At 47.9% G+C, this 17,397-nt stretch overlaps 1 protein-coding gene across 1 annotated transcript; it reads left to right on the top strand.

Moving 5' to 3' along the window:
• Positions 1–6,518: 6,518 nt before the first annotated feature.
• LOC141128058 (large ribosomal subunit protein uL5-like) lies at positions 6,519–7,018 on the top strand (the record flags this gene model as incomplete). The annotated part of the gene is made up of 1 exon (XM_073615112.1): positions 6,519–7,018. A coding segment is annotated over one exon (477 nt), but the record flags the coding sequence as incomplete, so codon positions are not given.
• Between the last annotated feature and the right edge of the window lie 10,379 nt (positions 7,019–17,397).

Raw genomic sequence — 17,397 nt, forward strand, 5'->3', positions numbered from 1 at the left:
AACATACAGGGATATTCAATGTAATACTGACACATAATCACACATAGGTTGGACTTGATGGACTTGTGTCTTTTTTCAACCTCACCTACTATGTAACTATATGAATGGCAAGCATCATGTCTGGAGGAACCCAGGAACAGCTCATCATCTGGCCAATACTATCCCTACAGTGAAGTATGGTGGTGGCAGCATCATGCTTTTGGAATGTTTTTCAGAGGCAGCAACTGGGAGACTAGTCATTATCGAGGGAAAGTTGAATGCAGCAATGAACAGAGACATCCTTGATGAAAACTTGCTTCACAGCACTCTGGACCTTAGACTGGGGCAAAGGTTCATCTTCCAGCAGGACAATGACCCTGAGCGAACAACCAAGATAACAAAGGAGTGGCTATGGGACAACTTTGTGAATGTCCTTGAGTGGCCCAACCAGAGCCCAGACTTGAACCCGATTGAACATCTGAAAATGGCTGTGCACCGATGCTCCCCATCCAACCTGATGGAGCTTGAGAGGTCCTGCAAAGAAGAATGGGGGATACTGCCCAAAAATAAGTGGGCCGAGCTTGTAGCATCATACTCAAAAAGACTTGAGGCTGTAACTGGTGCCAAGGTGCTTCAACAAAGTATTGAGCAAAGGCTGTAAATACTTTTACACTGTACATGGGTTTTTTTTGTTTTTTATTTTTAATAAATTTGCAAAGATTTCAAACAAACTTCTTTCACGTTGACATTATGTGGTATTGTTTGTAGAATTTTCAGGAAAATAATGAATTTATTCAATTTTGGAATAAGGCTGTAACATGACAAATATGGAAAAAGTGAAGCGCTGTGAATTTTTTCCGGAGGCACAGCAAATATACTTAATAAATTATTAGAAACTAAAAAAGCCATGAATGATTGGCAAACAGATCAATGTTGGACTATTTAGAAATATGCCCCTTTATGAGATTTGCAACTACAAGGCTCCTGCTGAACTTCCATTAACATAGATGAATGTTATAGATAAGTGTTACACTTTCATCCTCTCTGTGTAGTTGTTTTTCCTTCATTGATTCTTCGTCCGCAGCGAACACCTCTTGGATGATGAGTCCGGTTACTATATCTGTATCCATCATCTTCTGGATGGAGAGGAGTGTAGAGGGTTCTCTTCCCTGCAGCTATAGAGCCTCTTTTATCTATGAAAGCACTTCACAGGCTATGCTGAATGGTAGGGATATACATTATATATATGTTCCTCTCACTCACTCACGAGTTCATCCATGTGTCACAAAGTAAACAGAATGGAGGGGCTGCATACCATAGACGGCATTTCTTTCACAGGTTGTTATGCATGAATGTCAAAAAAATATTTGAATTGCCCATCTTGGAGTTATGGAAAGCAACAACCTCTGCTCACACTGAAAGGTTCAGAAAGTTTGTTTGGAAAAAAGAAATACATACGGTAGTTACATAGTAGGTGAGGTTGAAAAAAGACAAGTCCATCAGGTCCACCCTATGTGTGTGATTATATTACAGAATTACAAAGTAAAATATAAAGATCAGAATGTAGAGAGAAATTCATACCTCCCAACCATCCTGGATTCGCTGGGACTGCCCCGCGATTTGATCTAAGTCCCGACGAATGAAGGCTTTGTTCCAAATTGGAGCCAAGTGCTGAAACAAGTTCCACTTAGCTCCAGTGGCTTGCCCGCAAGCATGCAGTAGCGAAGGCACCAGTAACACCCGCCCTGCCCCTTGTGCGTGGTGCCTCAGGTCCCGCACTGCTGTGACAGGCAGCCGACGGTGAGAGATGCCAGCTCCCGCCTGCTCATATACACCGCATGGCAGATCAGCTTGCGAATCCTCCTCCTCCTTGGCTGTGATGCAGACATGAGGGGGTGGGGAGATTCATGTCATGCCTGGATCTATGGGGGGTGGTGGGGTGGGCTGTCTCCCCCCTTTCAGAATTCACCAGTGCCCCCCCCCCCCAGATTTCACCTGTGCTCCCCCATAGATAGCGTACCTGGCCGCTGTGCTCTCCCTCTCCTGTCATTCCAGTGATCCTCCATTTGGCAGGTGACACCGGATCCATAGATTGGACTGTACACATGAATAATGATATGATATGATTAATGCCCCCTATATCCTCCAAGAGCTGCTCATCTTCTAGCAGCAGGAAATATGGATGGGGGGGGGGGCGATAATCATACAGTGTAAAATCTGATCTATGGATCGTACCATGTCATGTGTTGTATGGAGGAGCGAGGTTTGTGGAGGGGGGGGGTTATTTGCACAGGGAGGGTTAATTGGGGGGGTATTTTTGTTAAGAGGAGGAATGGGAGAGGGTTTTTTTTGCTAGGAGGATGTGGGGGGTTTTTGGTTAAGAGGAAGAATGGGGGGATTTGACCCCCTACTGACTCCTGTCCTCCATCCTGCTGACCCTTGTACCCTTCCCTACTGACTCCTGTCCTCCGTCCTGCTGACCCCCTGTACACTGCCCTACTGACTCCTGTCCTCCGTCCTGCTGACCCCCTGTACACTGCCCTGCTGACTCCTGTCCTCTGCCCTGCTGACCCCCTGTACACTGCCCTGCTGACTCCTGTCCTCTGTCCTGCTGACCCCCTGTACCCCTGTAGGACATTATGTAAGATGACTCTTTTTAGAGAAGGGTTGGGTGGATCCTGCCCATGGAGGAAGAAGCATAAAAAAAGAGGGGGGAAACAGGCAGAAGGGTACAACAGAAAAAGAAGGCGGGAAAATTAGGTTCAGGGATTTATAATTTCAGCAGGACAAATTTGACTAGGGAAGAACTGATCACTCTTGCTAAGGGGATCAAATATGCTTCCAAGAAAGGTCTCAACAAGTTTGACACCTACCGTATATACTCGAGTATAAGTCAAATTTTTCAGCCCCTTTTTTGGGGCTGAAATTGCCCCCCTCGACTTATACTCGAGTCACCGCCATCTGCCTACATGATCAACGTGTCATGCAGGAAGACGGCGGCCAGCGTTTGCTACATTACACTCAGCAGCGACTCTCACTGTTCAAAAGCCCCGCCTCCTCATCTGTGCCTATCATGGACGAGGAGGAGGCGCGGCTTTTGAACAGTGAACAGCCGCCGAACACGCTGATCGGTGCAGAGCGGCACACGGAGGATGCACAGGACACAGGTAGGATGCACACAGACACATGCACACAGGTACATATACACATGACACATGTACACATACACAGGACACATGTACATATACACATGCACATATACACAGGTACATGACATGCACATATACACATGACACATGCACATATACACAGGACACATGGCACATATACACAGGACACATGACACATATACACAGGACACATGACACATGCACATATACACAGGACACATGACACATGCACATATGCACAGGACACATGACACATGCACAGGACACATGCACAGGACATAGGGAGGTATACAGCTGCTTGGGTCAATAAGTTTTCCCCATTTTTTTGTGGTAAATTAGGGCCTCGACTTATACTCGGAACGACTTATACTCGAGTATATACGGTATGTAGGGATTCAGAAATGTATTAGGAAACTCAATTTTCAGTTTCCAGCGCTATCGCATTTTGAATGACAATTGCGCGGCAACACTGTACCCCAATTTTTTTCCCCACAAATGGAGCTTTCGTTTGGTGGTATTTGATCACCTCTGCGGTTTTTATTTCTTGCACTATAAACAAAAGAAGAGTGACAAGTTTGAAAAAAACACAATATTTTTTACTTTTTGCTATAATAAATATCCCAATTTAAAAAAAAAACAAAAACACATTTTTTTCCTCAGTGTAGGCCAATATGTATTCTTCTACATACTTTTGGTTAAAAAAAATCGCAATAAGCGTATATTGATTGGTTTACGCAAAAGTTATAGTGTCTACAAAATAGGAGATAGATTTATGGCATTTTTATTATTATTATTTTTTTTCTAGTAATGGCGGCGATCTGCGATTTTTATCATGACTGTGACATTGCGGCGGACATATCGGACACTTTTGACACTATTTTGGGACCATTCACATTTATACAGCGATCAGTGATATAAAAATGCGCTGATTACTGTATAAATGTCACTGGCAGGAAAGGGGTTAACACTAGGGGGGGGGGTCAAGGGGTTAAATGTGTTACCTAGGGAGTGATTCTAACTGTAGGGGGAGGGGAATCACAAGGGGAGGAGACCGATTGGTGTTCCTCTGTACTGGGAAAACACGATCGGTCTCCTCTCACCTGACAGGATGTGGATCTGTGTGCTTAAACACACAGATCCACGTCCCTGCTCTGTATTACCGGTAATTGCGGGTGTCCAGTAGACATCGCGGCCGCTGGCTATGCGTGCCCCCTAGACAGCCGGTAAGCCGAGGATGTCATATGACGCCTGCCTAGGATGGGAGATCCCTCCTGTGGACGTCATTTGACTGTGGGCGGGGAAGGAAGTGGTTAATCAATAAATATGTCGATATGTTCAAGCGCCTTGTTACGGCTGACCTTGAGGAATTACCGATTAAAAAAGTATATGAACATAGGGACATTAAATAAGGCATTAAATCACTAGAGGCACGTAAGGATATTATTGTTCATCCAGCGTACAGGGGGGGGGGGGGGATTGTGGTCAACTGACCAGTATGAATAGGAAAAGAATAGGATATTGGATGATAGAGAAACATATGAAATTTTAAACATAAACCCCATAAAGCAATATAAGAAAGAATTTAAAGAGTTAGTTCAATATGGAGAAAATAAAAATATACAAAATAAGCATGAGGAAAATTATCTAATACCGACTGCATGTAGAACTCCAGTCATCTACTATGTTCCAAAAATACATAAGGACAAGATAAACCCCTGGGTAGACCCATTGTTGGTGGGATTGAGTCCCTGACCGCTAGATTGGGGGAGTACGTTGATCTCCATTTACAACTCTTAGTAAAGGTCACCAAAGCATTTCTGAAAGATACAAAACACACACTACAGTTGCTTAGAGAGTGCAATGCAGGTGGCGGCATAGTATTGGCAACGGCTGATGTGGCTTCATTATATACTAATATAGACCATGGTGGGGCTGTACAAGCAGTCAAGTGGACATTAAAAAGGAGCCAGAAGTATGCACGAAAGGAACAAAAGTTTATTCTGAAATGTCTAAAATTTTGTTTAACACATAACTATTTTTGGTACAGTAATATTTATTATTTGCAAGTAAGGGGGGTAGCAATGGGTGCCAAGTTGGCACCTAGTGTGGCTAACTTGTACATGGCAAAGTGGGAAGAAGAGGGTATCTTGTTGAATCCAGACCCCAGAATCCTGTTGTATAAATGTTTTATAGATGATCTGATCATAGTCTGGATAGGGGTAACCAATGATGTGGAATCTTTGTTAACAACAATGAATCAAAATGACCATAATATAAGCCTCACATTGGAAATGTGATCAAAAGATACACTTCTTGGATTTAGATATTAGGAACACACGATATGGTATGGAGACTATTACATACTTTAAGGAGACAGATTGTAATTCTTACATTCCTATGATGAGCTGCCATCACAGGCCCTGGATTGTTAATATCCCCAGGGGACAACAATACATGCGGATAAAAAGAAACTGTAAGAAACAAAGAAAGGAGGCGCCTCTGGGTGCAGACTTAAAAACAATTTTAATAAAAAGAGCAGCAACAGGGATTGCACTCACATTTGTGTTAGGTTAAAAAGGCATATGAGAGTCCCAGATGTAACTGGAGGGGTCAGTGAGGTCGATCATCCCTGCCATGGATGTGTAATCAGACTGGTCTTTCAGATGCACTGTGTCCACTGGCCGGCAATGATGGAGGAGTACCAGAATGAGGCTTGGAAGGCAACAAGTGAAGAGAATATATGGGAGGAAGTGAGGGGAGTGGTCATGAGAGGAAGATGATACATATATTCTCTTCACTAGTCCCATAGTAACTAGCTTGACAAAGGAGTGCAGCCGTCATGCCATTCACAGCTTGCTGACTCAGGAAACGCGTCGCATGTGTGTGACGTCATCGCCCCTCGCCTGGATTGCTGTTTGCGTTCCAAGCCTCATTCTGGTACTCCTCCACCATTGCCGGACGGTGGACACAGTGCATCTGAAAGACCAGTCTGATTACACATCCATGGCAGGGATGATCTACCTCACTGACCCCTCCAGTTACATCTGGGACTCTCATATGCCTTTTTAACTCAACACAAATGTGAGTGCAATCTTTGTTGCTGCTCTTTTTATTAAAATTGTTTTTAAGTCTGCAACCAGAGGTGCCTCCTTTCTTTGTTTCTTAAAGTGCTTTTTGGGAATATGGTTTCCACTCCCCATTGGAAGGCTGCCGTGAATGTGGGCTTTATACCTCATCATCGACTTTATGCACACCATCATGGACTATTATTATCTTTTCTTATCCCTTGTTCCAGTTCATCATTTATATGCATAATATTGTCATTTATGTGGATTATTGCTTTTAACCTTTGCGCCAAACACTTGTTATATAAAAAGAATCTGCGTTGGAGAGAGTGGTGACAGACTGACCCGGGCAGCCAAAGTGCTGGAGCAGCTCACTGGGCAGACACCTGTCTTTTCCAAAGCTCGTTACACCGTGAGATCTTTTGGAATTAGGAGAAATGAAAAGATTGCAGTTCACTGTACTGTCAGAGGAGCCAAAGCAGAAGAGATCTTGGAGAAAGGGCTTAAGGTCAGAGAATATGAGCTGAGGAAGAATAACTTCTCTGAAACAAGAAACTTTGGCTTTGGTATCCAGGAGCACATTGATCTGGGTATTAAATATGACCCAAGCATTGGAATCTACGGGCTGGATTTCTATGTGGTTCTTGGCCGTCCAGGCTTCAGCATTGCTGACAAAAAGAGCAAGACTGGCATCATTGGTGCCAAGCATCGGATTGGCAAAGAGGAGGCCATGCGTTGGTTCCAGCAGAAGTATGATGGCATCATTCTCCCTGGAAAGTGAGCTGCTTCAGTTACTAAAAAAAAGGGCGGCACAGTGGTGTAGTGGACAGCACTCTCACCTAGCAGTAAAAAGGGTCGCTGGTTCGAATCCCAACCACGACACTACCTGCCTGGAGTTTGCATGTTCTCCCTGTGCCTGCGTGGGTTTCCTCCGGGTACTCCGGTTTCCTCCCACACTCCAAAGACATGCTGGCAGGTTAATTGGCTTCTGTCCAAAATTGGCCCTAGTATTTGAATGTGATTTGGGGACCTTGGATTGTGGGATCCTTGAGGGTAGGGACCAATGTGAGTGTGCGATGTATGTGTGGAGCGCTTCGTAAATTGACGGCACTATATGGGTACCTTAAATAAATAGGGATAATTGTAGACACGCACCCACACTCACTCAGGTTGAACTGGATGGACTGGTGTCTTTATTCAACCTTACTAACTATGTAACTATGTAACAAGGGTTGGAGATTTTGATAAACAAACAGATAAACTAACTAATAAATATAATGAATAATTATTCGGGTAATGAGGTAATGAGACTTGTTTAGTATTGGATTACAATTTACAGAATAATGCCCCGTACACACAGACGGATTTTCCGATGGAAAATGTCCGATCGGAGCGTGTTGTCGGAAATTCCGACCGTGTGTAGGCTCCATCGGACATTTTCCATCGGATTTTCCGACACACAAAGTTGGAGAGCAGGAGATAAAATTTTCCGACAACAAAATCCGTTGTCGGAAATTCCGATCGTGTGTACACAAATCCGACGGACAAAGTGCCACGCATGCTCAGAATAAATAAAGAGATGAAAGCTATTGGCCACTGCCCCGTTTATGGTCCCGGCGTACGTGTTTTACGTCACCGCGTTCAGAACGATCGGATTTTCCGACAACTTTGTGTGACCGTGTGTATGCAAGACAAGTTTGAGCCAACATCCATCGGAAAAAATCCTAGGATTTTGTTGTCGGAATGTCCGAACAAAGTCCGACCGTGTGTACGGGGCATAAGGATGTAGAAAGGATTATTACCAAATATTGGCATGTACTAAAGCAGCATATATCACTGTGTGATTCTATACCAGATAAACCAAAAATCATTTATAAAAGGGCCCCTAACCTGAGGGACAGGATTGTACACAATGTGATAGAACCTCCATCATCCAGACCAGTAATGTTTTGGGACATTAAGGGTGTTCATGGATGTTATAGCTGCATTAGAGTCCCAAAAAACGTCAAGAAAGTAAAAACCTTTATTAATCCTAAAAACAATCAAGCATATAACATCAGGGATTTTATTTCTTGTGAGACTAAGGGGGTAGTCTATGCAAATGGTCATCAACCCTGTTCTCAGGGCCCACTAACAGGCCAGGTTTTATGTATTACCTTGGGGAGATGCAGACTAGAATACTGCAATCACTGAGCAGCAAATGATATCACCTGTGATCAGGGGCGGACTGACCATCGGGCAGTTCGGACGCTGACCGAGGGCCCGTGGCCAGTAGGGGGCCCCATGGCAGCTTCCACTTCGGGACCCGATCTACCCGTCAGCTAGCTGTGATTGACGGGCTGATCGGGTCCCTGCTCACTGCTAAGAGACTGCAGTGTATACACACACCTTGTGATGCGCTCCTCCTCCTCCCCGCCGGCCCCTCCTTCCCTCCCGTCCATCCCAGGTGCTTGTATCTGTCATCACCTCGGACGGACAGAAAAGAGGAGGGGCCGGCGAGGAGGAGGAGGAGCGCATCACGAGAGGTCTGTATACAGCCGCTTCCCGCGCTACTCTGCATGTAGGAAGGAAAGTGCAGCAGCTTGTACCACGTGCTGCTATTAGAAAGTTGCTGCACAGCTTCCCACCCACAGTGTCCCCCTGTGCCCCCCACCTCCCCACAGTGTCCTCCTGTGCCCCCCCACCTCCCCACAGTGTCCTCCTGTGCCCCCCACCTCCCCACAGTGTCCCCCTGTGCCCCCCACCTCCCCACAGTGTCCTCCTGTGCCCCCCACCTCCCCACAGTGCCCCCTGTGTGCCATCCACCCCCACAGTGACCCCCTGTGCCCCCCACCTCCCCACAGTGACCCCCACCTCCCCACAGTGTCCCCCTGTGCCCCCCACCTCCCCACAGTGACCCCCACCTCCCCACAGTGTCCCCCTATGCCCCCACAGTGTCCCCCTGTGCCCCCCACCTCCCCACAGTGCCCCCCTGTGCCCTCCACCCCCCACAGTGACCCCCTGTGCCCCCCACCTCCCCACAGTGACCCCCACCTCCCCACAGTGACCCCCACCTCCCCACAGTGTCCCCCTGTGCCCCACAGTGACCCCCACCTCCCCACAGTGTCCCCCTGTGCCCCACAGTGACCCCCACCTCCCCACAGTGTCCCCCTGTGCCCCCCACCTCCCCACAGTGACCCCCTGTGCCCCCACCTCCCCACAGTGCCCCCCTGTGCTCCCCACAGTGCCCTCCACCTCCCCACAGTGTCCCCCTGTACCCCCCACCTCCCCACAGTGTCCCCCTGTGCCCCCCACCTCCCCACAATGTCCCCCTGTGCCCTCCACAGTGTCCCCCTGTGCCCCCCACCTCCCCACAGTGTCCCCCTGTGCCCTCCACCTCCCCACAGTGTCCCCCTGTGCCCTCCACCTCCCCACAATGTCCCCCTGTGCCCTCCACCTCCCCCTCCCCACAGTGTCCCCCTGTGCCCTCCACCTCCCCACAGTGTCCCCCTGTGCCCCCCACCTCCCCTCAGTGACCCCCACCTCCCCACAGTGACCCCCTGTGCCTCCCCACAGTGTCCCCATGTACCCTCCACCTCCCCACAGTGCCCCCTTGTGCCCCCCACCTCCCCCCTCCCCAGTGTCCCCCTGTGCCCCCCCACAGTGTCCCCCTGTGCCCTCACCTCCCCACAGTGCCCCCCCACCTCCCCACAGTGTCCCCATGTGCCCCCCACAGTGCCCCCCACCTCCCCCCTCCCCACAGTGCCCCCCTGTGCCCTCCACCTCCCCACAGTGTCCCCCTGTGCCCCCCCACCTTTCCACAGTGTCCCCCTGTGCCCTCCACCTCCCCACAGTGTCCCCCTGTGCACTCCACCTCCCCACAGTGCCCCCCTGTGCACTCCACCTCCCCAGAGTGCCCCCCTGTGCCCTCCACCCCCCCACAGTGCCCCCCTGTGCCCTCCACCCCCCCACAGTGTCCCCCTGTGCCCTCCACCCCCCCACAGTGTCCCCCTGTGCCCCCACCTCCCCACAGTGTCCCCCTGTGCCCCCACCTCCCCACAGTGTCCCCCTGTGCCCCCCACAGTGCCCCCCTGTGCCCTCCACCTCCCCCCTCCCCACAGTGCCCCCCTGTGCCCTCCACCCCCCCCACAGTGTCCCCCTGTGCTCCCCACAGTGCCCCCCTGTGCCCTCCACCCCCCCAGTGTCCCCATGTGCCCTCCACCTCCCCACAGTGTCCCCATGTGCCCTCTCCCTCCCCACAGTGTCCCCCTGTGCCCCCACCTCCCCACAGTGTCCCCCTGTGCCCTCCACCTCCCCCCCACAGTGCCCTCCACCCCCCCACAGTGTCCCCCTGTGCCCCCCACCTCCCCACAGTGTCCCCCTGTGCCCTCCACCTCCCCACAGTATCTCCCTGTGCCCTTCACCCCCCACAGTGTCCCCCTGTGTCTTCCATCCCCCCCATGGTGTCTCCCTGTGCCACTCACACACAGTGTCCCCCTGTGCCCTCCACCCACCTACAGTGTCCCCCTGTGCCCTCCAACCCCCCCCCCCCCCCATGGTGTCTCCCTGTGTCCTCCACCCCCACTGTGTCGCCTTCCCCCCTGATGGCTACCCTGAAAGACACTGTGTTAAGTCTGGAGGATCCCAGTGCTCTACTGTGTGCCCTGTGTTTTGGTTTGTGCCCTATTTGCCCTACTGCGTGCCCCATGGCCTGTGATGTGCCCTGCTAGTGTACCCCCTTATGTGCCCTACTCTGTGCCCCTTGCCCTGTGATGTGCCTTGTGATGTGCCCTGCTGTGTACCGCCTGTTGTGCTCTACTGTGTGCCCTGTAATGTGCTCTGTGTGCCCCATGCCCTGGGATGTGTGCCCTGATGTGTACCGCCTGTGTCCTGTTCCCAAGGGTGTGCCCTGCTGTGTGCCCTACTATTTGCCACATGCCCTGTGATGTGCGGCACGCTCCCTGCTGTGTATCTCCTGATGTGCTCTGTGATGTGCCCCGCTGTGTACCCACTGATGTGCCCTGTACCCTCTGTGATGCACCATGCTGTGCTCAATAATGTGCCCTGATGTGTACAGCATAATAAACCCTGCTGGGTGCCCCATTATATGTCCTGTGATGTGCCCTACTGTGTGCCCCATGCCCTGTGCCCCATGATGTGCCCCGTGCTCTGCTGTGTGCCATGTGATGTGCCTTACTGTGTGCCCCATGTAAGTGGGGCTTTGTGTAGGTGCGGCTTGCATGTGGGTGGAGACACAGGGGGCCCCATGATATTCTATTGCCCGGGGGCCCCATGAGTTGTCAGTCCGCCCCTGCCTGTGATGTATTTAAGTTATCTTGCAAACCTGGCCTTTTAGTGGGCCCTGAGGACAGGGTTGATGACCACTGGTCTATGCCATTAAATGTCCCTGCAACTTAATTTATGTTGGTAGAGCAGAGAGAGCTTTCAAGGTCAGTACACTATCCAGCCTCTTTCTTATTTTAACATTGAGGATATCCTCCTTGGATGTAACCGTGGGATCCTGCTGAAAACTTCTTAACTCAGAGCCCAGGAGTGGTTCAACAGCTAATGTGGACCCAACTTAGTTGTGCAATCCTTTAGATAATAGCAAATGCACCATTAGGTAAAGACCTTGTGTGATTAATGAAAAAAAAAACAAAGAATGACTATTTGGACATCTTGTCGCTGGATTCTTAGGGAGGTTGATGAGTGGTTCTCACTTCTGGTGCCCTCTCGCAGCTAAAATATCAATTCAAGCTGGAGACCTAAGTAAGACAAAAACATCATCTGAAAATGGCAAACTAGTTACTGAGTGGAGCTTATTATAAGTTTTACATTACAGGCAAGCTGTGGTTAACCAAGGCATTTTAATATTTTACCCATTAGGTATTGTTTATATACCCCACATTGTTATTCAGCATGGTATTCTTCCAGAATTAGATAAACAGTCTGAGCACATTAATACACTGCAGAGATCCTGGGAAAAACATCTTCATTATAAAGTTCTTAATGTGAATGTGTATGAGACGGAGATGTGAGTGGATAGGCTTGCCTGTGGCTGTGCATTCATCACACGAACAAAGAATATTAACCACACAGGCAAATTAAAACAAAAACTCCATCCACTGAACTCATCTGTCTGAAGAGACTCAGGATTGTTACTGATCTCTTGTGAACACATGAAGTTCCTGATGACCTCCTAATATGACCACTGGAAGAATCCTGATAAGCTGAAAATGGGAGCACATGGAGATGCATGATGACCCCAGAATGTGAGCATTTGAAGATGCTTGATGATCTCCTAATGTGAACACATGAAGGTCTTTGATGAGCCTAAAATGTGAACACATGAAGATCCTTGATGACCTCCTAAAGTAAACATTTGACGTTCCTTGATGACTCCATATTGTGAACACACAAAGAATATTGATAACCTCATAATGTGAATGCATGAAGATCCTTAATGACCTCATAATGTGAACACTTGAAAATCCTTGATGACCTCATAATGTGAACACATGGAGGTCCTTGATTATCTCATAATGTGAACACATGGAGATCCTCGATAACTTCCTAATGTGAACACATGGAGATCCTTGAAGACCTCCTAATGGGAACACATAGAGATCCTCGATGACCTCCTAATGTGAACACATGGAGATCCTTGAAGACCTCCTAATGTGAACACATGGAGATCCTTGATGACCTCATAATGTGAACATTTGAAGATCCTTGATGATCTCATAATGTGGCCACATGAAAATCCTTAAAGCGTTTGTTAACCCAAAAAAAAAAGGATCCTGCTCCTTTAAAGCATGTTATATTACACAGTGTTTGTCCTGTGTCATTTGGCCCCCTGTAACACCTAAAAAACCTGGCTGATCCTGCCAGTTTCTCCCCACCCCTCTGTAAACTGACCACAGTGTATCATGGCTGCTGAGACCAGACACCGTGGTCAGTTTACATGCCTCTGTCATCAGCAGCCTGCTATCTGCTCTCCTCTCTGCTCCTGTGTCCTCTCCCCCCTCACCTCTCTGTCTGTGTGTGAGCCGCCCCTCCCCCCCTCTTGCTGCTCTCATAACACTAACCTGTATACACCATCAGCACTGCCTCCTATTGCAGTGTCCCCCTCTGTGAATGATTTAGAAATATAAATGCTGTAAATACCTAATTTTAAGAGCTGAGATTGCAATCACATGACCAACCAGCTCTCTTCTCCTCTCCTCCTCCCCTCCAGACTGACATCAGCAGAGGAATCTCAGCCCTGCCCACTGTATCTCTCAGAGCAGGAAAAGAGAAAGCTGGCCAGTCATGTGATCGCAACCTCGGCAGTGAAATTAGGTATTTGCAACATTTATTTTTATAAATCACACACAGAGGGGGATACTACAATAGTAGGCAGTGCTGATGGTGTATACAGGTTAGGGTGGCTTAACAAACACTTTAATAACCTTATAATGCAAAGATATAAAGATCCTTGATGACCTCATATTGTAAACAAATTATTATCCTTGATGACATGTTAATGTGAACACACGAAGATGCTTGATGACCTCATAATGTGAACACATGAAAATCCTTGATGACCTCATAATCTGAACTCATGAAGATTCTTGATGAACTCATAATGTGAACACGTGAAAATCCTTGATGACCTTGTACTGTGAACAAATGAATATCCTTAAAGGGGTTGCAAACCCTCGTGTTTTTTCACCTTAATGCATCCTATGCTTTAAGGTGAAAAAACTTCTGACACTGACCGGCACCCCAGCCCACCCGGTTTGACTTCGTTCACCCCGCTCTTCGTCTCTGCCTGTTGTCTCGGCTCTTGATTGGATAGATTGATAGCAGTGCAGCCATTGGCTCCCACTGCTGTCAATCAAATCCAATAACGGGGGAGCCAGGGGGGCGGGGCCGAGTCCTGCATTCTGTATGAATGTACACAGATGCAGGACTCGGGAGCACGGGTGTCCACCTTAGGAGAGCCTTCTCGAATGTGGACACTCGATGTGGGGAGGAGCTACCAGCTCCGCCGGGGGACCCTAGAAGTCGAGGATCGGGGCCACTCTTTGCAAAACTAACTGCACAGTGGAGGTAAGTATGACATGTTTGTTATTTAAAAAAAAAGAGGTTTTACAACCCTTTTAACGACTTCCTAATGTTAACTCATCAGATCCTCTAAATGTGAACAAATTAATATCCTTGATGACTTCTTAATGTAAACACATGGATATCATTCATGACCTCATAATAAAAACGTAATGCTCCTGCTCTGGTTGTATTTCCAGGCACTGTGGAAAGCTATACAAGAAGGTGCTAATAATGGGCAGTGTATAAATGTGATTACATGTCTCTGTAACCTTGGATCTGCCTCGTCCTGATACTTGTAATCACCCATGCCAATTAGGGACCAACAGGAAAGCTAATGTGGTAATTCCAAGAGCATTTTTTTTTTTATAGGGAAATTTGAGATTTGCCTATAACAGCAGCTGTCTGTATCTCTGGGTCAACTTTAAAGTTTTACTTTGCTTTTGTATTTTTTTAAACTCACCAGTGCTCCAGTTTTCCTTAAAGGATACAGAGTGCGCATGCATGGCCAATCATTTGCTTTTTAGCTGTTTGTGATAGGTGGGCATTTACACATGTGCAGTATTTTTTTGTTGTTTCAACTGTGGACGGTTGGGTCGAGGTGTGGAAATTGGGTTTTTTGGAGTGTGATGTGACAGACAGTAGCTGTCAGAGCAGCCAGAAAGCTGAAGCCCAGTATAAAAGCAGGCTGTGGCCTGCTGATTGCCCACCATGTATATACAGTAGAGTGTGCAGATGGTGAGATGCTCCCTGCGCTCGACTTTTCCCCCCTTTGCATGAGTGCAGGAGCATCCAGGGCAGCTGTCCCTTCTGCCCTCCCTTGTCCCTTGTTATGATTAAAAGTGTTTTGTAATATTTCATCAAAGACTGTTGATCTTGCCAGAAATACAGAGCAGTCCCTGCTTTTATTTTTTTCAAATAAATACATACAGTATATAAATATGGATAATATTATATATATATTTATATATATATATATATATATATATATATATATATATATATATATATATATATTTGTAGTCAGAGTCTTCACTTGGAAATGTGATAATCCTAACTACCAAGACCTGAGGTGTGCCTTGGCCTGGCTGGTCAGTATGCCTAAAAGAGGGCATACCCTGAATATGTAATGACATAATAAAAGTATGGGGGAACAGGTGGGTGGGAACCCGGAAATGATCCGATGAAGGATCTGATGGAGGAGGAGGAGGGATATATAGCCCTCAGACTCCTCCTACAAATCCAGGCTAGCCTGCGGCCAGCCTTCAAACATATACAGTAGCTCACAAAAGTAAGTACACCTCTCACATTTTTGTAAATATTTTATTATATCTTTTCATGTGACAACACTGAAGAAATGACACTTTGCTACAATGTAAATTAGTGAGCGTACAGCTTGTATTATGCCCTGTACACATGAGCGGACTTTTCGACCGGACTGGTCCGACGGACCGAATCCGTCGGACAATCCGACCATGTGTGGGCTTCATGGGACTTCCGACTGACCTTTTCGGTCAAAAATCTGACGGACTTTAGATTTGAAACATGTTTCAAATCTTTCTGCCGGAACTCCACCGGACCCAGTTGCTATCAGGAAGCCCGTTTGTCTGTATGCTGGTCCGACAGACCAAATACGATGCAAGGGCAGCTACAGCATCTGCCCGCAAGAATGTTTCCAGCGCGCTGGTTCTCGGCGACAGTGTACTATACATCTCTCGCTTGCTGCAATAGGAAAAACACACTTTCTTATTGTAGCGAGCGGGAAAGACAATGTCCCTTAGGTCTGGTATGGATTTTAAGGGGAACCCCCTACGCCGAAAAAACGGCATGGGGTCACCCAAAATCCATACCAGACCCTTATCCGAGCACGCAGCCCGGCCGGTCAGGAAAGGGGGTGGGAACGAGCAAGCACCCCCCGAACCGTACCAGGCTGCATGCCCTCAACATGGGGGGGTGGGTGCTTTGGGGAAGGGGGGCGCCCTGCGCCCCCCCCACCCCAAAGCATCTTGTCACCAAGTTGATGAGGACAAGGGCCTCTTCCCGACAACCCTGGCCGTTGGTTGTCGGGGTCTGCGGGCGGGGGGCTTATCATTATCTGAGAGCCTTCTTTAATAAGGGGGCCCCCAGATCCCAGCCCCCCGCCCTATGTGAATGAGTATGGGGTACATCGTACCCCTACCCATTCACCTGGTGAAAAAAGTGTCAATAAAAAAACACATTAGACAGATTTTTTAAGTAATTTATTAGGCAGCTCTGGGGGTCTTCTTCCAACTTTGGGAGTCTCTTCCAACTTCTCCGCTCTCTCTGGCCTCTTCTCCGCTCTCTGGTTCTTCTCCCACTCTCCGGTTCTAAACCGCTGGCAACAAAAGTGAGTACACTCCTAAGTAAAATTGTCCAAATTGGGCCCAATTAGCTGTTTTCCTTCCCCGTTGTCATGTTACTGTTACAAGGTCTCAGGTGTGAATAGGGAGCAGGTGTGTTAAATTTGGTGTTATCACTCTCACTTATTCATACTGGTCACTGGAAGTTCAACATGGCACCTCATGGCAAAGAACTCTCTGAGGATCTAAAAAAAAAAGAATTGTTGCTCTACATAAAGATGACCTAGGCTATAAGAAGATTGCCAAGACCCTGAAACTGAGCTGCAGCACGGTGGCCAAGACCATACAGAGGTTTAACAGGTCAGGTTCCACTCAGAACAGGCCTCATAATGGTCGACCAAAGGAGTTGAGTGCACGTACTCAGCGTCATATTCAGGGGTTGTCTTTGGGAAATAGACATATGAGTGCTGCCAGCATTGCTGCAGAGGTTGAAAGGGTGGGGGGTCAGCCTGTCAGTGCTCAGACCATACCCTGCACACTGCATCAAATTGGTCTGCATGGCTGTCATTCCAGAAGGAAGCCTCTTCTAAAGATGATGCATAAGAAAGCCTGCAAACAGTTTGCTGAATACAAGCAGACTAAGGACATGGATTACTGGAACCATGTCCTGTGGTTTGATGAGACCAAGACAAACTTATTTGGTTCAGATGGTGTCAAGCGTGTGTAGCGGCAACGAGGTGAGGAGTACAAAGACAAGTGTGTCTTGCCTACAGTCAAGCATGGTGGTGGGAGTGT

The sequence above is a fragment of the Aquarana catesbeiana genome, linkage group LG01 (assembly GCF_042186555.1).
Source record: "Aquarana catesbeiana isolate 2022-GZ linkage group LG01, ASM4218655v1, whole genome shotgun sequence".
NCBI classification, from domain to species: domain Eukaryota; kingdom Metazoa; phylum Chordata; class Amphibia; order Anura; family Ranidae; genus Aquarana; species Aquarana catesbeiana.